Source organism: Apostichopus japonicus, chromosome 15 (genome assembly GCF_037975245.1).
Source record: "Apostichopus japonicus isolate 1M-3 chromosome 15, ASM3797524v1, whole genome shotgun sequence".
Classification (NCBI taxonomy): domain Eukaryota; kingdom Metazoa; phylum Echinodermata; class Holothuroidea; order Aspidochirotida; family Stichopodidae; genus Apostichopus; species Apostichopus japonicus.
This window is the reverse complement of record NC_092575.1, coordinates 19,671,774-19,699,585: the sequence shown is the minus strand read 5'-3', so window position 1 is coordinate 19,699,585 and position 27,812 is coordinate 19,671,774. Positions and strand designations below refer to the sequence as shown.

At 38.8% G+C, this 27,812-nt stretch overlaps 1 protein-coding gene across 4 annotated transcripts; it reads left to right on the top strand.

The window, feature by feature from the left end:
• Positions 1–95: 95 nt before the first annotated feature.
• Positions 96–27,812, top strand: LOC139980464 (galactose-3-O-sulfotransferase 2-like). 4 transcript variants are annotated; one of them, XM_071992079.1, is made up of 4 exons: positions 96–249; positions 19,944–20,022; positions 20,572–20,690; positions 24,953–27,812. In XM_071992079.1, the coding sequence occupies exons 2-4, from the start codon at positions 20,017–20,019 to the stop codon at positions 26,004–26,006; spliced, it is 1,179 nt and encodes a 392-aa protein (XP_071848180.1). In that variant the 5' UTR covers positions 96–249; positions 19,944–20,016; the 3' UTR covers positions 26,007–27,812. The 4 variants fall into 4 exon arrangements, with proteins under 4 accessions (XP_071848180.1, XP_071848179.1, XP_071848181.1 ...); XM_071992078.1 differs by lacking the exon at positions 96–249 and adding an exon at positions 2,581–2,974; XM_071992080.1 differs by lacking the exon at positions 96–249 and adding an exon at positions 16,857–17,461.

Genomic DNA, 27,812 nt, shown 5'->3' with positions numbered 1-27,812 from the left:
TCCTTCCTTCCTTGTTTTTTCATCCTCCTGTTTCTGCAGAGCGCAGCATCATTTGCCCTTCCTGTATATAGAGTGATACATGTATGTATCCTTTCTTGGGGTATGATCATACGTGATAAATGGTAATATACGACAACTTAAAAGTGTAAACGTGTGAGTCACCAAGCATTACCGAAGACATCTGAGAGAAGTTGGATATTAATTTGCAAAATGGAATCAATATCATATTACAGAAGAAAGAGACCACTTGTAAGTAGACAACCATGTACTGTGTCATACTGCTAAAGATGCTGCAATACACGTTTATGTATGTATGTGTGTATGTGTGTGTGTATGTATGTATGTATGTATGTATGTATGTATGTATGTATGTATGTATGTATGTATGTATGTATGTATGTATGTATGTATGTATGTATGTATGTATGTATGTATGTATGTATGTATGTATGTATGTATGTATGTATGTATGTATGTATGTATGTATGTATGTATGTATGTATGTATGTATGTATGTATGTATGTATGTATGTATGTATGTATGTATGTATGTATGTATGTATGTATGTATGTATGTATGTATGTATGTATGTATGTATGTATTTTAGATCCTCCTGCAAGCAGGAACTCGCGAATAAGCCATCATTGGTTTATCAAAGCCGCAAGCTGACCGAAGTCAGTCTTTTACATTCATATTTAACGTCCATGATTATGAATTGTCAATTGTCAACAACTCTGTACCTGGACGACATACATTAATTTTTGGAGTGACTCGAACTCGGGACCTTGATTGAAAGGCACCGGCGTTAACCACTCCCATTTATAGGCCTACATCTAAGACGGTGCCTTGTAGCTTTAATATTCTCCAACAAAGACATGAAAATTGTAAAAAAAGTGAAACATCAACGCAATCAATGTTAAGCGACATAAAAAATACCCATACCCACTTTATTGGGCGGGGGCGGGGGTGGGGGGGGGGGATTTTGATATATTTAGAGAGGCTACCTAGACCTTTTAATTTCTCGTCTTGACTTTTAATTTGCAAGTATATATATACCTGTATCTACTTGGACAATATATAGCTGATACGTCCATTGAAAATAGTCAGAAAGTATACAGAGAAATATATTTTGGGACGTACTATCCAAAATCGTTTTCCAGATGTGATGTGAGTGGGTTTTGACTTATTTTCATAGCACCTGCATTAACTTACACACAGCAATGACTGCACCTTGGTTTTTTCATTACTGTGAAGTACCTTTTTTAGCAGTGGCGGAGCGTCCATACAGTCAGGGGGGCGGATGCCCCCCTCTGACGGACTCAAATGTACTGCTGGCGCCCTTTTCAGCTTTTTACCCCCTGTACTTATTCGCGATTATTGACTTTTTTGTTGCGCTCTCATCTACCTATTGACCTTTTTCACATTTTTTGACGATGACACCTATTTATTCTTCGTTTATCTGCAAATTAGCAAGGGGGGAAAAGGTCATTTCCGGCAATCTAGGGAGTATCTATACTCAAAAAATTTCGGTACGCTCCGCGCCAACACGTGGTGGCGCTCCGCTTAGATAGTGTCGGAAGCGCCCCTACACACCATTCTCGCCCCCCTTGACCAATACCCCTAGCTCCGCCACTGTTTTTTATTGTAAAAAATGCAGCAATGTTTCGAAGATCCTTCACTTCAAGCACCAACTTTTTGTAGACTTAATTTGTCATAAAAATATTTGACCTCATCATGACTTTGCAGTGTATATCAGTCTTTATCATTCACTGAGCATTTGTCTAAAGTAGCCGCTATATGACTCCATTTGAATATTAACCCTCCCCAGCAGTCCGGTAGCCAGGGCTGTGGCCCAGGGGCATATCCCCTCCACTTTCAGACTATCATGTGTTCTTCCATACCCATCCCGGCCTTAATTTGTCCCACCATCATATGAACAAACCTTCACAAATAACAGCACGTGAGTATTGTGGATTTTCGTTTAAATTATCGGTGCCCCTCCATAAATTGTTGGTGCCCCTTCAACTCGGGGGACCTGCTGCCCGGGGTGTCAAAAATTTCTGTAAAACCGTCTCCCATATAATATTTCGGTCTAATCAAAATTAGCTGGTGAACATTACCGACGGCTGGGCTTTGTGCCCTATGTATCTAATTAAGGGCCAAACGTAAGGTAGAACAACATTTGATAACATGCCAGGATTTTTTTTATTTTTTTTAAAGTAAGAATAACTGCAGGCTAAGTAGTGGCTAAATATCCGTGAGTTATAATTCATTTCAATATAGTATATTCTTCTCCGCAAAATTGGAGCTAATTTGGGTGCATCAAGTGTTTCTCTGTGTGAAAATGAAAGATATTTTGACGATAAGATCAGGATTCGTCGAAAAATCGTTACTATAATCGTAGGCACCATCAGCGCGAGTCGTTGTTTGGGTGTTTCAAGATGGCGTGAATGACCTTCAAATAGCTGCAAAGAGTAGTTGTTGTCAACAGATGCGATGTGGCTTCTATGCATTAATTTCTGTGGTAGAGTCAATGAGCGTTAACTGCTGAGAGTTGAGCAACCATAATAACATTAAACAAAGGAGTTAACGGGGTGTGTTACATATTAAGTTAAACATTTATGGTCGACACAGGTGCGGAAGATATGTATATGTATGTGGAAGCAGTTTTAATCATTTATAAAACTATCGGGCAGAGGGGCAGGTGAACAGAACAACAAGACCCTGGAATATCAAGACCCTGGAAGACAGGGAATGTCAGTAGATGATAATTTGGCATTTGGTATATGCAAATACATAATGCCTTATCTAATCCATAAGCGCTATGTGTAGAGAACTCTTTGTCAAGGAAAATAACGCAGAAAAGGATGTATGAAGGAACAAGAAGCGAAACCAAAGAGAAAGGAGCAGCCGTTATGATGGGGTTACGATTTGGTTTCACGATTTTATGATAATAATCTATCTCCATTATTGGTAAGTGATCGCCGATAAACCTGCATGATATCAATATATACATATGAATAAAAAGCCTTAGCAGACGTTTCTGTGTGCTCTAGTATTTTTTATTTTTTTATTTATTTATTCATTTATTAGGATAGTTTTGAATTAGGTTTGGTTGTAGGCCTATCTACCATATTCAATGCTAATCAATATTGAAATCCCATACCAATATAACTCACTAATTATCATTAGCTTCTCTTTTGTAAACCGAGTTACCTTTGGTTACAGGATGATAGGAGGGCGTGCCTTATCTTATCCAGAGTGTATAACAGTTGATTATAATTATCAACTGTTAATCTGTCATATACCAATGTATTTTGGGGACAACACGGTGAGTTATAGGCTACTGTCATATAGCATGGAGTAAGCTCCATGCATATATAATAAGGGGATTTATGCTTCAGCACCCATAGGGTTACGACACACGGTATCCGCGGCCTCATCTTGATTTCCAAGGGTTATACACGTCAAATTTACAGAGAGATTTTGTTTGTTTGTATATATGCTATTAAGGTATCGTATAAAGTATTAACCACCACTGTACGTGTATCTCTTATCCGGTATAGGCCTCAAAAATTATATGCTAGATAGCGCTATTCGGAAGCCATGCTATCATATATACAAGGAAATACGACTTTGGTGTAACATACAGTATGTGCAAACTAATACAATGTGGAATAGCTTAGTATGTTTTTTTTCCAACAAATGACGGATTATCTTTCATGCATATTTTGAGAATCAGCCATCTTATAGTTATATTTCATTTCTAGCGGTAGGAATCTATGTGATTGTGAGATGGCGTACGTGGGTGTGCGCGCGCGTGTGTGTCTTTGATACTCGTAAAATGCTGTAACTTCAGAAGGATAACTGGGATACATTTCATGTTTGGTATATACGTTCTCCTTAGGAAGAACTGCAGGTTTGAATTGTTGTTGGTATGGGAAAAAGGTCATTTGAGGTCAGCACGGGTCAAAGTCTGAAAACATTATTCACACAATATCTCAAGCAAGGGCGTCGGAACCGGGGGGCACAGGGGGCACGCGCCCCCCCCCCCCCAAATTTGTTAAGATATTAACAAGAAATAAACTCTAATTCGGAAGATTCCTACATTAGCAACTTGCATGATTTCACCTCATTTTGTCTTAAAAGAAAACTTGTTCCTTGTTTCCCAATTTGCACATTGGATATTGCAGTGCTAGTATGCATATTTTCTTCAGGGGGGGGGGGGGGGGGGTGGGCGTTGATGGAGTGATGTGTATACGCAAATAAGAGAATACAATAAGAGTTATAAAGGGTACTAAATAGAAGGCTGCATCAGTCCAATCGAATTTCTGCAAAGTGCCCTTTGATGTCGGTGCCCCCCCCCCCCCCAGATTAAAAGTGCTTCCGCCGCCCTTGATCTCAAGAAGTAGAAGTTGCAGGAAGTTCAGAGATGGTGTGTAACTTGCCGTTGGTGAATAGACGATCTTCAGTGTTTCATGAATTACAAGGTCATTTGAGGTCAACAGAGGGGGAAAAGTGTGACAATCTTGTAAACTTCATATCTCAAGGAAGGTCACCTATGCAGTTCTTATGTTTGACATGTAGATTTCCTGTAATTAGTCCAGCGAACCCTATTGTTTATGGTGGTCAAAGGTCACTTGGGTTGAGCAAAGGATAAAATGTGAATATATCAAAAGTGAGTATAATCTCCAGAACCAGAACATGAAAGGAGCTCATATGCAAGGTATGATGACCTTGTGTATTGTATACTTTGTACACAATTTGATGTAGGTCAGAGTTCATTTAAGGTCACCAGGTGCCAAAACCTGAACACTATTTAAATACGATATATCCAGATTGAAAACTGCTGTAGCTGGTATATACATGGATATGGCTTTTCTATAATGAGTACAAGAACCCTTTTATATTTGGTGGAGGGTACATTTCATTTGGGTTCAGCAGAGGTTATAACTCTGGAAAATTAAAACATGACATCATATGACTTTCCTATAATGAGTAAAAGAGCCCAATTATCCTTTCTGAAGATCAAAGGTCACTTGAGGTCAGTAAGCGGGGAAGTGTTAAAGCGTTATATGCACTGTACATGGAGAATTTTGTTTTCAAGTTGAGGCTTCTAATTTGCTTTAAGTCAATGGTTGTTTACGGCTAGCAGAATTCAATGCCTGAAAACCTTTCTTCTTAGTTAGGGATTGGCCAGTAATAAGCCTTAGGTTTCAGCATGACATGTGTGCCAAGGACAAGGTGTACAGGAAAGCACATAAGTGGTCAGAGCTTAATTGATATTATTGTTATGAAATTGAGAATGATTTGCATTTGAATGCATCTAATTAATAATTAACTGATTTTACACCATGTCAGGGTAATATTTCCGCATTGCTCTCACTGTCTTGGTATACATCCATACCCTCACCATACTTGATTGGTACATGTTTAAGATGCTGTATAAGATGTCATAAGACCTCAGGGATTTACTTTGACGCAAAACGCTTGACCTTAACCTATAATAGTTGCCCTTATATCATTGCTTGTTATTACAACAAGTAAATTAATAGTGACAGATATTTGTCCATATATAATTGCCCATATATGATGCTGATGGTTTGAATTCAACAGAGGGTCAGAGTCTGGAAACCTTACGCTTGCAAACTAAATTATTTCTATGATGAATGGTTATCCCGTGTCACAAATTGGCGTTTTGGATTTGACATTTCCTCGTTTAAGTGGCTGAGAGGGTTTTGCACTTTGACTAATGACTGTTATCTGACGTCAACATTCAGAACGGTAAGGCCTTTACAATGATCAAGTTATCTGGTATGTGGTTCTGGTACTTGACTTTAGGACACATTTAGCTCAGTTGCTCCAGGATAAACTTTTAAGGCGAGGAATCACTAGTAAGGCTGCTGGCTTTCTGGTCTGATTCCTTGCCGGAGGCAGAAAATGATACTATGCGTTGGTGATGGCGTGTGTGTGTTTGGGGGGGGGGGGGCTCACAAAGTTCACAACTTGTTTATTTCACAACTTTGAATGACGAATGATTTTAATAGCTTTTTATTAAAAATAACGTTGAGAAAGAAACTTTTGGGCAGAAGATCAAATAATTGTATGAAGTTTTCCAAAATGCAATGTAATAATTAAAGTGTCTTCTGTCATTAAATAACATGTTTGAAAGGCATCAGTGGAATTAAATTTATATTTCCCTTTACAAACTATTTAAGCACACAGAAAAAAAAGTAGAAATATGGCATCAGTGGAACCCCCCCCCCCCTCCCCTCGCCACCAATATACACTTTGATTAAACCATACAGCAACTAGTAGTACAAATTACAACACTTGAAAAGTAAAAGGCATCCACGTAAAATGTAAAACAATGAATTTGGAATTATGCACCCTTAACTGTATATGGCCCACAATTGAACTTGGGGAGTGGGGGGAGGACGGGGGAGGAGGATGGTGTGGGTTGGTAAAGTGGTGCGGAGGTAAACACTGTAATTCACAGGGCCATTTTCCCCGATGGCTTTTCAAAAGTATATTTTGTAGATTGTTAAGCAAGTCACTTTTCTGAACAATGAATCAACTGAGGTGTTTCTCATAATCATACTCGGAATGTAACCACATGTACCCTACTTTCTAACAATGCCACCAAAACACTTTTGGATCCTTATTGATCTTAATGCATGAGTGTTAGCCCAACACTCATCAAGATTCATGAGTATCACGTAAATGAAATCTATAGTTTGACATCTATCCACCTTAACATTGTTAAGTTCGCACAATTACAAGCCAAAATTATGTCCCTTTATGAATATTATGCAAATTAGGGCACCAATATGTGCCCTCATTCTTTACCAATGACATCAGGTTTGATTATAATCAGGTATACAATTGCAAAGTCGATTGCTCTAAGCCCTGTCAAATTATTAACATTCAGGAGATTGGCTTCAAAATAAATATGTATCATCTACTCATCATGAGCACCTCTAGGTATAAAAAGGCAGGTAAATATCATTACTTTTATTACTTACTTTTTGGTTCTGTATTACAAAAAATACTTGGTGAGATAATCCGGTTCCATGTAGCATTCTTGTGATGACGTTTCGTGGAAATGATATAAAGTTTATTATCATATGGGTGGCTCCGTTTCCTGGAATAAGTGTCGGGTCGTAGCATGGGGGTATGTTCTACCTTCATGGTTGTAGTCACTGAGGGGGGGGGGTCTACCTTAGTTTACTTTCAGGTGTAATTTCAAATTAACCCGCATACACAGGGAAACTTGGATTCCTCACAAGTTGGGTGAAAGGTTTCCCGTTTTCTTACATTGAATAGGGGAATGTATACATCAGTACTGGCCCCAAAATTTTAGCATGAAAACAAAATTTCAAATGTTTTCAAATGTAGGCCTATACTTGCTTTTAGGTTGTAACCCACGAATTATGTTTATATTTGTTTATTTTATTGATTTATCCAAGTTCAAAACGTCGTGTCTGGAGGCTGTCTAATTTTGTGATGTCGTATAGTGACACTATAAGATCAGCAACAGTTTACTACTTTCTCTTGGTCTTTTTTTTCTGTTTTTCTTTTCAAGTTTTCATGGTAGAATGTTGACAATGTTGACAATTAAACCAATGCCGCATCATTAGGCCGTGTAAAGAGCTTCAATATTTTAGGTTCAACGTCTGCAAAACACATCTCCATTACAGAGAAAAAAGTTTCTTTTTTTTAAATTAAAAAAATATGAGCAACATCATAAATAGAAACACATTTTGGTTGATGGTGTCATTAGTAGATTTGATAGAGTCTCCAGTCTTTTGTGTGAAAGAACATAAAAATCCGTGACATGTCACAAATGAAATGAGAATTTTCTTAGCTATTTGGGGGAAGTTGTTCTGCGTGGCAGTTATCTCTATCACATAGATTGAATTGAATTGAATTGAATTGGATTGGTTTGGATTGGATTGAATTGAATTGAATTGAATCGAATCGAATCGAATTGAATTGAATTGAATTGAATAATAAGATAAGAAAGAATGGCTAAGGAGTTCTACCAGAAAGGTACTAAAAACTTGTGAAGTTGTAGATCCCTCTATGTAAGATAAAACAAATAGCAATGGTAATATGGATTTGGAAATAATTATAAAAAAATAAAAAAAACACCCCCCCCCACACCTCCGTCCAAACGGAGTAGCAACTCAAACAACAAAGATCAAATTTTCTGTACCAAATGTTCTTTCAATTTTCGCTTGAAATAATGGTATAGTCCTAATTTGTTTTAGTGATGCTGATAAATTGTTCCACACAGAAGGTCCTGTGTAAGTAATGAAATGCTGAAATATCAGTAGTCTTCAATAGGGGATAATGTAATCCATCTTGTTTCTGGTAGCAAAATCATGAGTGTATTTGGTAAATAGACTCGCAACAGAGTTTGGCAACAAGCTATTTGAAGCTTTAAAAATAAGTATATAGCCATATGATAATCAACAATATCTCCAAATCTGAGAATACGGAATTTTTTTGAAAAGGGGGTTAGATGGTGGCAAATAATACTCGTTGGCAATGGAACGAACAATTCTTTTCTGAATTAAAGGAATGTTATTTGTGAGGATAGCAGCAGCATACCCCCAAACAGGTACACAATAGGTAATAAAATGGGAGCACAAGGCTATCATATAAGGTTATCAGTACCCCAATGGGAAGAATCCTTTTCAGTCTATAAATAATTCCAGCCCCTCTAGAGATTTTTTTACAGGTACTATTAATATGATGAGACCAACTCAAGTTCCGATCAATTGTAATTCCGAAAAAAGTAGCATAATCAGAGAATGAAATTAAGTTATTATCAATAATAATATTACCGTCATTCCTATTGTCAATATTTCTTTGTATAGGATGGAATCAGATAACTTTTGATTTAGTTGAATTCAATAGTTTATCTTTTTGCTTTGAACCAGTTAGTAACCAAGATCTAACTCCCTTTTTAACACCATCAATGAGAGATTCATAATTGCTGTTTTCGTAGAAGATTTTTGTGTCATCTGCATTTTAAGTTGTATGTATGTATATGTGATCTTCCCGCAAGCAGGAACTCGCGAAAGAAGCCATGGAGGCTTATAGACTCGCAAGCTGACCGAAGCCAATCTCTCGGCACACATTCATTTAACGTCCATGTCGGGAAGTTGTTATTGAACAACACCCTTGCCAGACGACACACCTTGCTGTCGGCGGGGAATCGAACCGTTAGAACTAACAAGTTAGAACTAAACAAAGTTAGAACTAAGTTAGAACTAACAAGTTAGAACTAACAAAGTTAGAACTAACAAAGTTAGAACTAACAAAGTTAGAACTAACAAAGTTAGAACTAACAAGCGGTAAATCGAAGTAATAGAAAGGGACCAAGAAAGGTTCTTTGGGGTACGCCTGTTTTGATAGAACACAAACTAGACTGGGCAGTTGAGATCTGAACGAATTGATGTCTATTATAAAGATAATCTCTGAACCACTTCTAAGTGGGAGTCCCGAAGTTATACCGTAATGATGCAACTTATGGAGTATAGTATACCATGATCCAGTGTGTCGAATGCCTGGGAAAGGTCCAAGCAAATTCCACAAGAAAGTCGACGTTTTTCGAATAGTAAAATTAATTAAAGCATGAGTTGTGGACTTCACATGAAGAAAACCATATTGATTTTCATACGTTACATTATGAGAGGGATTTGAAACAGCCGTTTATATGCTAGTTTTTCATAAACTTTTGAGAATACTGGTAAAACAGATATGGGCCTGTATTTGTCTTTCTTCTTTTTGACTATATTAATTTGTAAACAGGTACAACACGTGCAATTTTCAGGTCATTTGGAACACTTCCACTCGGCTAAAAGAGGGGTTTACTAGGTGACATAAAGGACGAGCTATAATGTGTCTGACACATGTCAGGGGCGGATCCAGGATTTTGAGAAAGGGGGGGCCGACATCCCGATGGTAGCACTTTAGTGATCTGCGTCCTGGGGGAGGGGTCTAGGGGGAGGGGCCCCCTCCCCCTTGGAAATTTTTGGTTAATTGTGAGTGCTTAGATGCAAAATGGTGAAACATTTCGCAACTAGAAAAACCAGATACGTTGCAGACACGCTTTTTTGTGCACATATTTTTGCTCGATAGACACATATTTAAGAACGCTCAACAGTGCATGTACAATGGATACACTATTATTGCGTCGATTCGTTTTTTCTTTTGCGCGGAAATTATGACACCAGATTCACCCAAAGAATAAACATAAAACAAGATATATTCAATGAGATAATTATGATATACTTATTAATGAAAGGGGGGTGTAGGCGGTTTTACACTATCTAACGCAACGTAGTCGCCAAGAACCTGAAGTATTTTTAAGGGAGGGCCTGATAATAAGCGGAAACGGATCACCGACCGAAAATGTATCGGAATTTGTGGATTATTTCTTGCTTCCTATTCAGGGGCGTAGCGGTTTTTTTGTTGGGGGGGTGTGGAGAATTTGATTTGCCGACGGATCTGGAAGTGGTGACTGAAATGGGGGAGGGGTCTAAGGGGAGGGGGTGTCTCCTCCCCTTTGGAAAATTTTTAGTTTTGAAACGTCCTTAGATGCAATCTGGTGTATATTTTAAGTCAAATTTGATTTGCCGACGGATCTGGAAGTGGTGACTGAAATGGGGAGGGGTCTAAGGGGAGGGGGTGTCCCCTCCCCTTTGGAAAATTTTTAGTTTTGAAACGTCCTTTGATGCAATCTGGTGCATATTTTAAGTCAAATTTGATTTGCCGACGGATCTGGAAGTGGTGACTGAAATGGGGGAGGGGTCTAAGGGGAGGGGGTGTCTCCTCCCCATTGGAAAATTTTTAGTTTTGAAACGTCCTTAGATGCAATCTGGTGTATATTTTAAGTCAAATTTGATTTGCCGACGGATCTGGAAGTGGTGACTGAAATGGGGAGGGGTCTTAGGGGAGTGGGTGTCTCCCTCCCCTTTGGAAAATTTTTAGTTTTGAAACGTCCTTTGATGCAATCTGGTGCATATTTTAAGTCAAATTTGATTTGCCGACGGATCTGGAAGTGGTGACTGAAATGGGGGAGGGGTCTAAGGGGAGGGGGTGTCCCCTCCCCTTTGGAAAATTTTTAGTTTTGAAACGTCCTTAGATGCAATCTGGTGCATATTTTAAGTCAAATTTTGCACCGTAGAATTTCCATTTCGATATTATTTTTATGGCAGTCGGCAGAAGAAGAATTAATTGGGACCAATTATCGAACTGTGTTTTCTCTTTCACCGATCGTTGAAATAGTGAAACTTCGTGATGAAAATGTTCAGAAAACTTTCCGGTAATGAGAAATAACAACATTCATTGATATACAAGCGAGAAACGTTAAAAATCGTGTACAATTCGTGAGCCGTGTCCTTAAGTTTTCCACGGAGAACGAATGACATCTGCGATGACGTCATTCTGAACATAGGATATTAACAACACGTTGTCACACGATAGCACGACTCATGGGCTACGGCCTATACGGAAGCCTTTAATTCCATTTCTTTCACTGAGTTGCCGGTGATTCTGGCACTCGTCTAGCTGAGCCTGGCTACAGTAGCTATACTGACGGCCGTGACATTATCAGTTATTTGCAGAGAGGTTTTTAACTTGCAGGCGTCGGGTGATTGGATTGGTGAATGAGTTTATCAGATGAAGAACTGGAAAATCGAAATAACCGATAAAGAAGCTCCCGTTCTCCTTTTCTTTATTCAGCTTTCCTTCTTTCTTCCCCTTCCGCTCTCTTCACCTTTTCTCCTTTTGCCGACAGACCCAAACTTTGCCGACAGCGCCCAAATTATTATATATAATATAATAAATCAAAAAATAAAACCAAAATCTCAAAGGTTTACTTGTTAACTCAAGGTTTCATACTAACGAAGAATCAGCTGACTCTGAAGGTTCACACGAAGCTCTTTTAGATGCTCTTATAGCTGCATTATGAGCCCATAAAAACTCGTGCACAGAAAATAGATGCATTTTGAGAACGAGACGCCCAGGCCGAATATAAAATATTCAAAGGCTACTACTGATGAAGCTCCTATAAAGTTTGAGAGCAGAAACCGGTCTAGTTGGTCATAAGAACCTATACACTAGTCTCTCCTACTATTAACAGTACACTCAATTCACCTAATAGGTGCAATTATGATTCACCACGAGGAGCATGCTATAAGTTCATGTTCCTTGGGCCCTCCCTTAAAAATACTTCAGGTTCTTGGCGACTACGTTGCGTTAGATAGTGTTAAACCGCCTACACCCCGTTTCATTCAGATAATTATGATATACTTGCTAACTGTGCATTGATTTTCCCTGACAGTAATAGTCAGCACTATAGTACTGAGCCGTATCTAATTAATACGTGATGTCGCGTAGGCCTGGTAATTGCCTTAGTTTCAAATTTGGAATAAAAACGATCGCGTTTCAGGGAAGAACAGCTGGATATATATTAGGCTTTTCTTTCACCAAGTTGTGCCTATTAGGAATTTAAAGTACTCCCACATAAAAAAAACGCAACTGATTTCCAAAAAGGGGGGGCCGGGGCCGGGTCGGCCCCCCCCCCCCTGGATCCGCCCCTGCATGTCTTAACAACTTTACAATGATGATGGATGGGTTTGTGCCTCCTTTCAGTGCATTACATATCATGCCTATAGTCTAGTTCAACTTGCCTAAGCAAAAATGACACGTGCATAACAGATGACTGTTATAGTGCGCAATTAGTGGACCGGGTGTGGAATAGTTAATTATACTGGTATATATGTTTCAATGCAGTCAATTCAGACATAACGAATGCTGGGCGAAGTCACCGTACTAATAAAGCTACCGTGCTAGCATAAACCTTCGGATGAGCTGAACTGCCGTATTAATGGATGTGATTATATGTACATGTACATATGGAAAATTCAATATGCTCCTCACCACACTGCTGCTGTACCGAGCCTCATCGAGCAGAATTCTATAGTGTATGAATAAGTTCAATTCAATTCAACTTTTTATTGCAACCACTGTAACAGATTAAACAGTGTAAACAAGACTAGCTGACTGCATACCGTAGTAATGATTCAAAGACGGTTAAATTACAATATATAGATATATACAGAATGGTTGAGGAAATCCACTGGAAAGCTATATACCGAAAGCATGTTTTCGTGAACTCCAGTAATAGTAGGTACATATATGTGCAAACTGTTTGTTAATTACACCATCCGGTGGGAGGTAGCGAATATTGTAATAACAAGGAAATTAAATAGCTGACCCAGCAAACTACACTCTTAAAACGTTGGGCAAAAAGTTGTTGGGTACAGATGTTTTAAGAAAATGTTGGTTAATTCTTTTACCATTATGGGTAAAATGGTGTTTGAAACATTTATCCAACGTTTATCCTATAGTCCATTTGCCCAACGTTGGGGCAATGTTCCCGCCAAAATATTGTCGTACAATTCGCACTGCAATGTGATCCATTGCGTATATCCGTATACTACTTCTTTTAAAGGAGGCCTATAGGGTGTTGTTCGTGCCCCCCCCCCCCCAAAAAAAATACTTTAATTATTGTATCTGTCAATTGATGTATTCTAATGTATATTTATTTAAACTATAAATTAGGTCTCTATACTCAGCCTGGGTCTACACAAGGTTGTGTTAATAAACTGAATTTGAATTTTTGTGAGTTTGAAAAGGGACTGAAACGTTGTCTGCTTTTCGGTCTTCTCACTAACAAAGATATGTACCTATAGACCTACCATATACGCATGTACACTCGCTAAACTTCAAAGGCCAGCTCCCGACGTATTTATCTAGTTTACGACGGACGAAAACCCTGTTTAAGGCTATCTCTGCTCCGTCTAAACAGGTAACAATCATGTTGCGAGGGAGCTTATACTTCAACAGGGTTACATGCGTATAGAATACGTAGATCCCTGCTCAGACAGGATACACTAATTCCATGCAATCACCACGGAGCAATTATTTCTAAAATGAAGCCAAATTGCATGTGACTGGTTTCACACCAATGCTCCTGTGGCGCCATGTCAATGTCATTAGTGTGCCACTATACCAAAAGTCAAATAATGGCCATTAGGTCACAGTCGTGCTCTCGCTTCATCAAGTATTTACTGCGATCATCAAATAATTTCCCTGCACTGAGAGTCTAACTTGTCTCATTGAACACTCCTCATATGAATCATAAAAGAGGCAGTCAAAACCTCCAACAAAATATGTTTGAAAAATTGAAGCACTGACGTTTTTGTCCAATAGGCCTGCATGCTGACGACTTTCAGATTATGTGTACATCAGTAATCAATCTAGCTAGGTAACTACAACAACGTGTATGGCAAGCCATATGGGACAAACACCGCAAAATATATCCTCGTATCAATACCAGTGGCGGAGAAACAGGGGGGGTTGGGGGGGGGGGGGTTTTAACCCCCCCACTTTTTGAAGAGGGGGGTTGGCCAACACAATCAACCCCCCCTAGTTTTTGCCAGTAATGTTCTGTTATAGCCTATGTTATGTGCTCCAAATGGCGTAATAAATCAAATTATTAAATTTGAAATTGTTAAAGTCATTTCAACCTTTTACCTGGTAGACTACATCAACAATTAACGACCGAAAACCGAATTAGAATTGACCCACACATTATTTCTAGCCCCTTTCCCCCACCTGCGCATTGGAACTTGTAGCTCATAGCGCTAACTTCACCCCACAACAGACATACACAAAGTAACGTTTTGTTGCTGTTGAATAGCTTTGGAACTGTATACACTTGCCAACTTCAACGAGGTGAAGGAAGGAAAAGAAAAAGAAGAAAGAGAGAAAAGGAGAAAAGGATGGAGTAGAAAATACGGCAAGAAAACGGGAAGAGAATGAGGAACAGTGACAAAATTATTCGAATTTTTAAAGCAAACAGCAGATATCACATTATATCATTGAGCATGAAAATGGCGTTCCACGATAAACAGCCTCCAAACCATGGGCGCAGATCCTGGTGAGGACAGCGGGACGCGTCCCCATCACCAACTTTTTCAGTAGTGGGGACGTGATATACCGTGTCCCCACCAATTTGTCTTGACCAATAGCTGCATTTCAAGTTCCCCTGTATTGAACTTTGGCGCAGTTTGATCCAGCATTGTGCAAAAGACATGCAGCAGTTCTTATTTTATTGTATTTTATCCACAGTTGTTAAATATAGGACGGAAATCGCATTTGCGGCAGTCTATATTTGTTTTCTGGGAGAGGACCCCACACCCATCGTATATACAAAAGTCTACTTGGATTATTTGTCCCCTGATTTTCTTTCTGCAGACGCCCATGTATTTCTCCAAACTAAATTTCTAAGCCATGAGATCTAAAACTTAAGGAGGTTTAGGAGCATCATTAGGTCTGGGAAGTGTTATTTCCGGCGATCTGGGAGGTATATTTGCCCAAAAAAATTGTGCGCTACGCGCGAACCCATGGTCGCGCTCCGCATAGATAGTGTCATAGAACAGACACGCGTCCCCACCATATATCCAAGACTGATCTGCGCCCATGCTCAAAACTGTCGATGTGTGTAGTGTTCGGTTTCGGAAATATCTGGTATATTTTTATTTCCTTCAACGAAATTTTTTAGTAATCGTCTGAATTTTCGAAAATTCCCTAACCATCATTCTTCATCATATATACTCGTGCAATGTTGACCCGTCTGTTAGGGTTTGAAGGAGGTTTTTCTATATCGGTTGTCCATAGATGATATTTTGTGCAACATTATGGGTATGTTTTGAAGTGAATTTATTCACGAGAATTGTGAATTTTCAAATTCTGAACAGTGGGGCTGACGGATATTGTGGGCCGGGATGAAGAATCACCTACAAAAGCAACAATCCACAGGATATGTGATGAAGTCGAACATGATGTGTGACTGGTGACGAAGTTATAGATGAGAAAAAAAAAGTATTTGGAAAAAACTTGGTTCTCAGGCAAAAGTGTACATATGGTTGGTCAGTTTCAAGCCCGAGAAGTGCCATTTCCGGTGATCTGGGGGTACCAAAACCACAAATTTGCTTGTACGCTGCGCGCCAACCAATGGTGGCGCTCCGCTTATATAGTAATACGCGCCCCCCCCCCCCCTGGGTTAGAAAATCCTGCATACGCTACTGGTTAAATGCAGCTTTTCAAGGCCTGGGCAGTGCCATTTACTGCAATCTGGGAGGCAATATTTGCCAAAAAATTCTTGTGCACTTCGCGCCAACTTATGGTGGCGCTCCACTTAGATAGTGAGCAAGCAGTTATGACTTTTTATTTCATCAATGGCCAGCAACCCCCCCCCCCCCCCCCACCTCTGACAAGAAATCTCCGCCACTGATCAATACGAATATATTACACGCGTATTAATTCGAATATATACGCGTATTAAATCAGACAATAACTGGCATGTCTTATAGCTTTCACAAACGAGTTTCGAGAGTTATTACATTGTAGCCTCGCCAGTGCAATAAGTGAGAGAGATTGCAAAGTTAGTCTCTATTAACATACACACCCAGGCCAAACAAACTTGATCTAGACAACCGACTGCAGCATGATGTAATACGTGTATATATTCGAATTAATACGTGTTTATATTCGAATTAATACGTGTATATATTCGAATTAAAACGTTTATTTATTCGAATTGATCTTCATTATTATTCTAATAAATACGTTTTTATATTTGAATTAATACGCGTATATATTCAAGTTAATACGCGGATATTTTATGCGGTGCTTGTCCCACATGGCTTGCCATAAACGTGACCCTGTAAATGGCCAGCCCTATTGTGTGACATGGCATATTATGCCTTCGGTGGGGTACTTTCGTCACCTTCTCATGCGTGGTGAAGGCCTGCACGGATGATCTGCCGGGTCATTTGCAGGGTCCATCAGCTTAAGTATTATGTTACCTCTTAGTAATGCGGTGACTAAAACAAATTTAAAAAAGGGCGAAATGAGGAAATATTTCCAATTACGGGAGCTGTCACTGTGGTGGAGAGTATAGGACTACGCAGAGGAATCTTCGTTTCTACTTCCAACGTACAATTTCGCTTGGTCACAGTCTGTAATTATCCCAGCCCTCAGTTGAAAATGACATGTTTGCACAATAATAAACAGTCTGTGTATGTGATTGTGTGCCTTTCTGGTCTGCGTGTGTCATGAAATGATGAGACTTCAAAAAGGCCTAATTGCGTTACCGTGTAGAGAGAGAGAGACTTTCTATTTGGAGATAGCAAAGGGTTAGGTACAGACAAGCTGTTGCTCCGGATTAAACCAGGAATACGTTTGAATAGTAGCTGTATAACTTTTTTGTACTGATATCAATTACGGGAGCTGTCACGGTGGTGGAATCTATTGGACTACGCAGAGGAATCTTCGTTTCCACTTCCAACATACAATTTCGTTTGTTCAAAGCCTGTAACTAAGTATCCCAGCCCTCGGTTGAAAATGACCTGTTTGCACAAGAAAAAACAGTCTGTGTATGTTATTGTGTGCCTTTCTGGTCTGCGTGTGTCATGAATGATGAGACTTCAAATAGACCTAATTGCGTTACCGTGTATAGAGAGACTTTCCATTTGGAGATAGTAAAGGGTTATTGCAGGTACAGACAAGCTGTTGCTCCGGATTAAACCAGGGATACGTTAGTAGCTGTATAGCTGTTTGTACTGATATCAATATCGGGAGCTGTCACGGTGGTGGAATATATTGGACTACCCAGAGGAATCTTCGTTTCCACTTCCAACACACAATTTCGTTTGTTCACAGCCTGTAAGTATCCCAGCCCTCGGTCGAAAATGACCTGTTTGCACAAGAAAAAACAGTCTGTGTATGTTATTGTGTGCGTTTCTGGTCTACGTGTGTCATGAATGATGATACTTCAAATAGGCCTAATTGCGTTACCGTGCACATCGAGAGAGACATTCTATTTGGAGAGAGTACAGGGTTATATAATTGCACGGTACAGACAAGGTTTTGCTCCGGTATATAAACCAGGGATACGTTAATAGCTGTATAACATTGAGCACTGATATCACAGTTTCAACAATACTACTCACATTATGTATACAGGCCCTCAGTATTGGCTTCAAATTTTAGCATGCTGCTAATATATATAGTAGGCATGTAAACAGTACTTTCCTTAAAGGTGGCGTGTCAAACCCCCCCCCCCCCTCCCCTCTTCCCATATCGTCAGTCCAAGGGAAAACGTTCAGTGCGTGACTAGATCAGATAAAATTTTAAGAAGTTACATCATTCCTTATTTTCCTTTTTATAATGTTAGTAAATATGGTGGCTGAAATATATGCGAACGATGTCATTTAAAGGGGAAAAAATCAACTTTGTTTTCTAACGTTACCTTCTGAGAGTATATTTCACATCCTTCATGTAGTATGTAGTATTCATTGTGTACGGTCCAAAACATAAGATAAGGATCCCCTCCCACCCCACCCGCCACCCCTCCCCCATCATATTACTATAGTAATATATATAGAAATATAGTAATATACAGAGAAATCATGTACACATAATTACTCTATATATCTAACATTCTGTTCACATTCAGGTACAGTATAGCTATAGGGTGACATAGTATACTCACAGTGTGTTGCTTCGCTGTTCTCACTTACTGTATTTACAGTGACATGAAGTTAAAGGTTATAGAGTCCCGAGTGGCACTATATGACATCCGGGCCATATATATTCAAAATGACAGCTCCCAGACATGACTTTGGAATAGGATATCTCCCGCCAAATAGAATAAGATGTCTCTTCGCTCTCTGTGCTAGTTCTTCTTTATACAGAGGTCTCTGTTCTATACATTATAAAATTACGGTTAGGTTTGTCTCCCCAGTGATATATAAATTCCCAGATTTAGTCGACGCCTGAATGGCAGCATCCATGGCAACAACAGCAACAAAAAAACACACAGGGCTGGTCTAATCATACCTATCCTCGTGCATGACAACAATGTTGTATTTCATATAGGCGATATATATATATATATATATATATATATATATATATATATATATATATATATATATATATATATATATATATATATATATACCTATAAACGTTAAGAGTAACCGATTTTTTTTATAACAGTATCTGGGAAATATATTTTTTGCATGATAAAATACTAATAGAACGATTTGACAGTTTAAAGATCTGCTTTATTGGCTCAAATTATAGTACACTATAGCTAGGCAAGTTTTGTGATTACGTATTCGGCCTGCCACGGTCGTAAATCGACCTCGGGCTTTACAATTAGCCTGCATAGCTTCTTAACACCATTAGGCTCTTTGTGTAAACAATGGGTGGAAATATATTCATGTCTACAATGTAGTTAATCTTACAGCGTTCACACAGAGACCTCCATATAGGAAAAAATATGTGGTAGGCGTTGCAGACTAATTGGTAAAAAGAGGTCATTTTACGACCAAGGCAGGTCGATTACGTAATCTCAAGAAACTTTTCCATAATAGCGTGATATAGTTGGGCGGTCTACCACAGCAGACTTTAGAAGTTGATCTGTACTAGTGCGGATACACCGTATATGGACGTTTGGCTTGCAGACAACGGGAAAGTGCTGTCACTTAGTAAATTCATCCAGTGCAAAGATTATTCAAAGATGTAACGAATCATTGTAATGGAAAATATATAATATTGGCTGATTATAATTTGTTAACAAATTCACAAGCAGGCGAATCATGTTAACCCTGATAGTTTGGGATCCTGGCCGGGTACCGTATCCATGATGGCCGACCTAACCATCCCCCAGCCTCTGGCAACATTGCGCCTTGCTTCCGTCTGTTACATACACAGTTTATATAGTAAAACTGGGTACATTGTTAATACATCATACATAGATAATTCACTTGTGTTTGTTAATCAACAGAATTAGTTCATCCTGGCCATAAAGACGGTTATTGGAGGTTGATCATAGATGACAAACTAATCATTCAGTTGAAATGAAAGTGAGTATAAATAAAGGCTCTTCATCATAACATGATATTCAACGTGTTCTCATGCACTTACCTATATATTTCTTATCAGGAATGTATCATAAACATAAACATTACGTCCCGTTCCGCTACTTGGCTGAAGGGCCTTTTCATGTTAGGTCGTTACCATAGAAATAGAAGAACGATGAGAATGCTGACAAAAGCAAAAGTCATTACGCTTGGCCTTAAGCGATAAATCACGTTAACAACCGTGTATCCATTTTGCGCTTTTTCATCAATGCGATGTTGACTAGTATATATATATATACATATATACACACACACACACACACACACACATATATATATATATATATATATATATATATATATATATATATATATATATATATATATATATGTATGTATGTATGTATGTGCAATAAGCCCGCGCTCTGTTTACGAGGAGAAAAAAACAAATGAGTTCTCAAAAAGTCCGGGCATTTTATAAATAGGTTGTATATGCATGTGTCACTTAAATATACCTTATGATATGATTATTTGTATATGTTTCTCTCTTAGCGTTTCGGTTACTTGTTGACTGGCCTGCTGTCTGCCTCTTTCCTCACTGTTCTTCTCTTGCAGCCAAGAATGGATCATCACTATTCAGTGGCCATGTCAGACATAAGATCTATTTTCAAGTAAGTGTGATCACGGTTGATCCATCCATCATCCACCCATCAATCCGCCTATCCATCCATCCATCCGTCCGTCCGTCCGTCCATCCATCCATCCATCCACCATCCATCCATGCACCCACCCATCCATCCACCTACTCTTCCATCCATCCACCTATCCGTCCATCCATCCACCCACTCTTCCATCCACCCATCCAAGGGCGGCGGAACCGGGGGGCACAGGGGGCACGTGCCCCCCCCCACTTTTCCTCAGGTTAAAAATGTGCCCTTTTTCTACATAAAAATTTCTAAATAAAAAAAGAGTTTACAAAGCGAAACCCACGTCGAATGAAATATTTCTGGAATTTTTAAATGTTTACTACCACAGGCGTAGGAGCCCAATTTGATTTGGGAGGCTGTAACGACTTGCCCGAAAAATATTACCAAAATTTTTCGCGCGCTAACCGCGCGTTCAACATGTTAATGTGCATATCATATAGGCATGCGTTGGTTATTACATCGAATGCCAATAACATACAATCATTTGCCGTGTAATAACCCTTCCGAATTGGTTATAGTTATTGGAAAAGTCGTTACAATAATAATGATCATAATAATATCAGTTTAACCATTGAAAAACACATAGAAAATTAATTTTCTTTCAGTATTTTGACATATTTCATTTGCTTTTATGCATGTTTCGATCGCGTGTGCAGGGACTTGGACTTTATAATGATTTCACCTCATTTTGTCTTTTTCCTTGCTTCCCAATTTGCACATTAGATATTGCAGTGCTAGTATGCATTGTTTTCTTGAGGGGGGGGGGGGGCGGGTGGTGGCGTTGATGGAGTGATGTGTATACGCAAATATGATAATACAATAAGAGTTATAAAGGGTACTAAAAATCAGGCTGCATCAGTCCAATCGAATTTCTGCAAAGTGCCATTCGACGTTGGTGCTCCCCAGATTAAAAGTGCTTCCTCCGCCCTTGCACCCATCCATCCACCCACTCTTCCATCCATCCATCCATCCATCCACCTACTCTTCTGAAAAGAATTAATATATTATAATATTTTTCTTTAGCTTACAAGCTCATAGTAGACAACATAGCCTAACTATACATCTAAACGTTAGCATTAGTCAATAGCGCCACTTATTTTTGGTTGGCTACAACTTACAAAATGGCGTAGTGATTGGTAAAAGAATTCGTTCTGTCAATTTGTAACCTTTCACACTCGTATAACTTTGATTCCATATTTATCACATAGTTGTAAACCGCTCCCTCCTTCGTTTCATTGATGTCTTTTCTAGTTATACGTAGGTGGTTTATTTATGCCGAAGGTACGCAATATATAGATGTTTCAAAATGATAAAGTTTCTGTGCTCATTTCGTGGGTGCGTTTCAACAGTTAAAAAGACATATGGTATATTTATGACATGTGTATTACATATTCAGAGAGTCTTTCATTTGAGATAAAGCCCAATAATTATAAACCACCACAGACGGCACAGTAGTGCCGTGTGCATAAATTTGTGCAAAACAATGTTGCAGATAGCAGCCTATATGCGCCAACCAATACTAATCTGTTTCTTGTAATGTAAACTTACATGCTCAGCATATTGTATTTACCATGGTAAATACAATATACAGATATGGAATTCCAGTATGCATACTGGAATGAGGGAATTGCAATATACAACGTTATATGCTCGAATTGTTGTTGGCATGCATGTTGACATCTTTACTATACGAAAATGTCTCTTTCAAAGGAAGCAGTGATGAAACATAACCGCGTTTCCATTCTGTCTAAATTTTGAGAAGAATATATTTAGGTGTTACCGTTTATCATGTCTGCTCTTATAGGGTTATAAAGAAGCTTTTATAGTCAGCCTGTGTAAAAACATCATACGCAAATTAACAGGGTATATACATATGGCATGGTTGTTGTGGTAGAGTCCTATATTTACGATAAAGGGGCAGTTAGAAGAATTTGTATAACGTTTTACTATTACCCTGTTTTTAATTAGGCCATAATTGAAGAGCCGAAGTCATAATCAAATATGCAACGAAAAGGAATTCCATTTCTTATCAACTCCCTCCCCCCCCCCCCCCCTTCCACAGCTCCTTTCGAATGTGGTGCTGAACACCCAAACTGTAACAATAGGTTTAAATTGTTATTGCCGTCCGTGTTGGACTATAACTATCTTCACACAGGGGCGTATCCAGGATTTTCCAATAGGGGGGGGGGGCGCCAGGCATGAATGATCGCCGTCCTGGGGGATGGGTCTAAGGGGAGGGGTGTACAATTTTTGCTTTCAAAGAAGGGCTGAAATGCAAAATGGTGTCATATGCATGGGCGGCGATCCGTACTTCCGAGTGGGGGGGGGGGATATGACCTTGTTGACTATCTAAGCGTAGCGCCACCATAAGTTGGCGCGAAGCGTACAAGAAAATTTTGGGATTAACAAACCCTCTAGATGGCCGGAAACGGCACTTCCCGAGGTTTCCAAGCGGCATATACCCAACTTTAAATTAGGGATGTCATGTCCAAAATATCTCATAATCAGGATCCAAAATACTTTTTTTGTTAATTTCGGGTGTTATTTTGGGAAAATTGCCCCTGTCAATCTTGTTTCAGGCGCAACGTTAGAATGTTCGAGAGCTCTGTTATATTATTCGATAAAGAAAATGGCCTCATGCAGGCTATTATAGGCCTATACACATGCAATACACAATTACACATAGTTACATTCCTAGGTACCGATTGCTAGGGCATCCAGGTGAAACGTGTATTAAGCATTACCCTGGTTACATGAGATTCTCAGCTGTTCGAGGGAACATGTACGTGTGTAGGCCTACTATAGGGCCTATATGAATACTATGAGGGTGCATATATGTACTATATCAATACCGTGGGCGCAATAATACATTTTGTTGTTATAGGGCCAATGAAGCCTACAGTCAACTATTTTTGCTTTATAAAGACGCTTTATTTGAAAAGATCGCACTGCGTTTATGGTAGGCGAGAAATGAAGCTAAAAAAGAGCCGTACATTAACGAAGATGCATAAATGTAGGCATGAAAATATTCTTATCCCTGGCATTTGGTGGGGGGATATGGTGCATTACATCCCCTCCACCCATTTTCATGGGGGGATATATCCCCCCTCCACCCAGGATCGCCGCCCATGGCCATATGTGATCCATTTTTCGACCTTAATAATAAGCAACATTTCCAGTAAATATGGACACAAAATGCACAATTTAGTATGGCTGGCATGTCATTTAGTGTTTATAGTGATAATACAAACACAATTACCATCTATGTTTCTAAAACTATTATGCCGCCGAACTTCGCCAGAACCCTTTTTTGGCAAACAAAAAATAAAGCATACGGAAGGGGGGGGGGGGTTGAGCGATCACCGACATCTCACATATAAAGGTCGTCATCAATTTTTTTTTTTTTTTTTTTTTTTTTGCTAAACTTTTTTTTTTGGTGACGGCCAATAGGGGGGGGGCGCGCGCCTGTTGCGCGCCTGTTGCGCCCCCCCCCCTGGATACGCCCCTGTTCACATGTACATGTGTAAAAACCGTGTAGTGTGAGTTATATGTTTTATCAACCAGAAGGTGGAAATGTAATATGAAGTGCGGATGGCGAGATGGGTAGGGGTGGATGAGGTGGGGAGGGCGAGATGGGTGGGGATGGGAGGGGAGTCTCTGTGTTGTCATTTACTCTCTCATATATTATCGTCGTAGTTTAGTTTAGTAGAAAAAGGGATCAGGAGGGACACTCAAGTCCCCATCAAGGACCCTATAGGAGAGAGAAAAAACTGAAGACACAAACACTCAGACCCGATTACAATGCTTAAAGTGCTTGTCCAAAGCATTCTTAATCCATTGACACTACTTGCAAGTACAACTTTCTCAGGGAAACCGTTCCACTCATGCACAATCCTATTAGAAAAAAACTTATGCCGAATATTAATCCTACTTTGTGACTTTTGGAGTTTAAGACAATGACCTCTGGTACAACTACTATTAGCAAATATGAAAATGTCGTATGAGAGGCATAAGTGTACATGCACTGTGCCAAATGTGTGGACATGTCAAAAAGTCGGCAAAGCAATTTCCGCCACAAATTCTAACACTAAAATTCTAATATTATACACTATATAGATGAATAATACCCCGTACGTAAGATCCGCAAAGAAAATATTGCATATTTATAGTGTTTCTCTATCTCTGCCTCTCTCTCTCTTTCTTTCTCTCTTTTTTTTTATCCGTAGCTTAACAAATCTCCAGCCTGACAGAAGTTGGCTTAATGTTTCACAAACTAACGACTCCTCGTCTTGTGAACCAAAGGGTAATTTGGTCTTTATTAAGACGCACAAAACAGGCAGCACCACCTTACGTAATATTTTGAACAGGTACGGTCTTTCCAATAACCTGTCTTTTCTGCTGAACAAGGAACAAGTGGTTGGCCATATAATGTCGCCATCCAAACCAACATATATCACAGACTTCCTACCTCCTATCGGAGTAGAGGTTGGGGATTACCAAAATTATCAATTTAATATCTCTAACATTCACATGCGACCAAATTGGAAAGAACTTCGCCAACTAATGAATCCATCGACAATTTACATGACGATATTACGTCATCCCGTCGACCAATGGTTATCCTCGTATCAATATTTTCATCATTACAAAATAGTCGAACCGCTACGATTTTGGGAGCCCGATCCGGTGAAAGCGTTTCTGAAGTTTCCCGCCAAATTCAAAGAATGGAGCGCAATAGTTTGCAATCAGCAATTTCGTGACATGGAATTTTCAATGACAAACGGAGACTTAAATGATACGAGTTTTATTCGTAAGAAGATTAAGGATTATTCAGCACTTTTTAGTTTAGTTTTAATTACAGAATATTTCGATGAATCGTTGATCCTTTTAAAACGTCTACTTTGTTGGAAGTTTGATGATATTTTGTACATTAAGATGCGAGAACAACCAAATCCTCTACAGGCTGATTCCAGCAGCAGAGAACAAATACAAGAACTGAATAAAGCGGACATGATGTTATATACACACTTTAATGAAACCTTTTGGCAAATGGTGGATGAGTATGGACCAGACTTTGAAAAGGATTTGAGATATTTCCGAGATCATTTAAACGCGATGCAAGAAGAATGTGTTGGGGAGAGTAAGGTAGCAATCGTAGCTGGGAATCACGAAAATATCAAGTACAAAGTAAAAGCTAAATCGGAAATTTGCAAGTCGATCGTGAACTATGGTTACGCAATGGAAGCTATGAAACGACAACAGAAAAGAGCAACTGTGTAGCAGCTATTAAAGAATGACCATAGGCAATATAATATCTTACCAGTCGATTCACACAGAGATTACAGTAACTACTGTAAATCTTAACACTTTGTACCATACAGTTAAAACTGGATCGTGCTGATAAATATGATAAATCGGTAGCAATGTGCTATTAGGATTACAGTAAGAACTGAGGAAACGTGTAATCCCAACAAATCACAAACGACTGGATTTGTTGGGATTACAAATATCCTCAGTTCTTACTGTAATCCTATAGTAGCGCATGGTATCGGATGTATAACATAGATAACATGAACGATCCAGTTTTTACTCTGGTACAAAACTGTAAGATATGCAGTTCTGAGTAACTGTGTTCTATATGTGTATCGGCTGATATGACAGTCTTGATACATCGTATAGTCCATAAAAAATATATATAAAAAACTGAATGGTAGAAATATTTGCTACAGGCTCTTCTGGTTTGGCAAGAGGTTCACCTTTAAAATATGACAAAGATAAATGCTCCTGTAAGCTGGCTAAATGGATGATAACGTCATCTCCTCAGTACAGGCCTAAATGTTCATGTTAATCCGTTGTTTGGTCGATTCTAACAACTCAACCCAAACATGGTCATTTTAGGGCGGCACCCTTAGTTGACAATCGACACCATTTTATCCTTGCAAACTTACATTATATTATAAACGTGTCATTGTAAGCCATGAAAGTGTTATTTTTTGCCCTATTGAGTTACGTGTTGCATCTGAGGAACGGATAGAATGGTCTGTCAGTATTAGACTTTTAAGTCCAGTCACTTTAATTAATGAACTTCTGCTGCTTAAAAAGTAAAAGTTTCATAGAAGTACAACCTGGACCGACAGCATTGGGTGTGTACCGTCTCAAACTGAAGTTATCGCCTAGAGTTTCCCTTTAATGAAGGATGACGTCATTCCAATCATTTGGTAGATATATGACTTATCTTAATGTTTTTTTTTCACACACGAAGTCGAAGACTTGAGCAAGTTTAAATAGTATACATCATCGAGACACATTTATGTGTACCTTTCTTCAATCCAATGCTTTTCTCTATTAATGGAGACGGGTTTTACTAAAGCTGAATGTAGAATTATATATATATATATATATATATTTTTTAACTCTGCATATTCAGGGCAAAACAATTAACATCTTTCATAGCATTTTGTATCGCGAAGAATTTCTTAAAATTTTTGCTATTTTGTTTAATGCAACAGAAGAGTGATGTCATCATAGCAACTGAGCTTAAAAATGTGTTTCTTTATAATATTTCAATAATTATCCAGTAATCACATAGGAAAATAATATATCTATACAAAAAGAGTACTATTTCAAGTGATGAAATTCTACAACTGCTTACAACAGTGACAGCTAAGTATGCATCAGGTTTCAAGGATAAATCCACAAGGACATTATAGTAACCTAACCAAAGCGTTTGGAGATCATATACAACCTGACGATATCAAATACTACCTATGTAATTGTAACAAGGGTGTTTACTGGTTAGGAATTGTTTCATTTTGTTCTTATCATATTCCGTCTCTCCTTTTATTATTTTCTCTTATTTCTAACTTTGTCACTTTTTAACGCGTTTCTTTTAGGTTTCTTTTATCAACTCTTCTAGCTTTGTTAATTGACCTCAAATACTTGGCCTGTTTTACATCGTCAAGCTGTCGCGTGGTTTTCTTCGATGGGGTGCGGTGTGATGTATTGGTTTTGGGTGTATATATTCACACTTGTTTTAATTGCGAATGAAATCAATACAAATAATAAAGATAAACAAACATGCTTCTT

What these genes read in the sequence shown, in the direction of transcription:
- LOC139980464 (XM_071992079.1), top strand. An exon ending in GACATAAGATCTATTTTCAA is followed by an intron (nt 20,691 to 24,952) that starts GTAAGTGTGATC and finishes TTTTATCCGTAG; the next exon opens with CTTAACAAATCTCCAGCCTG.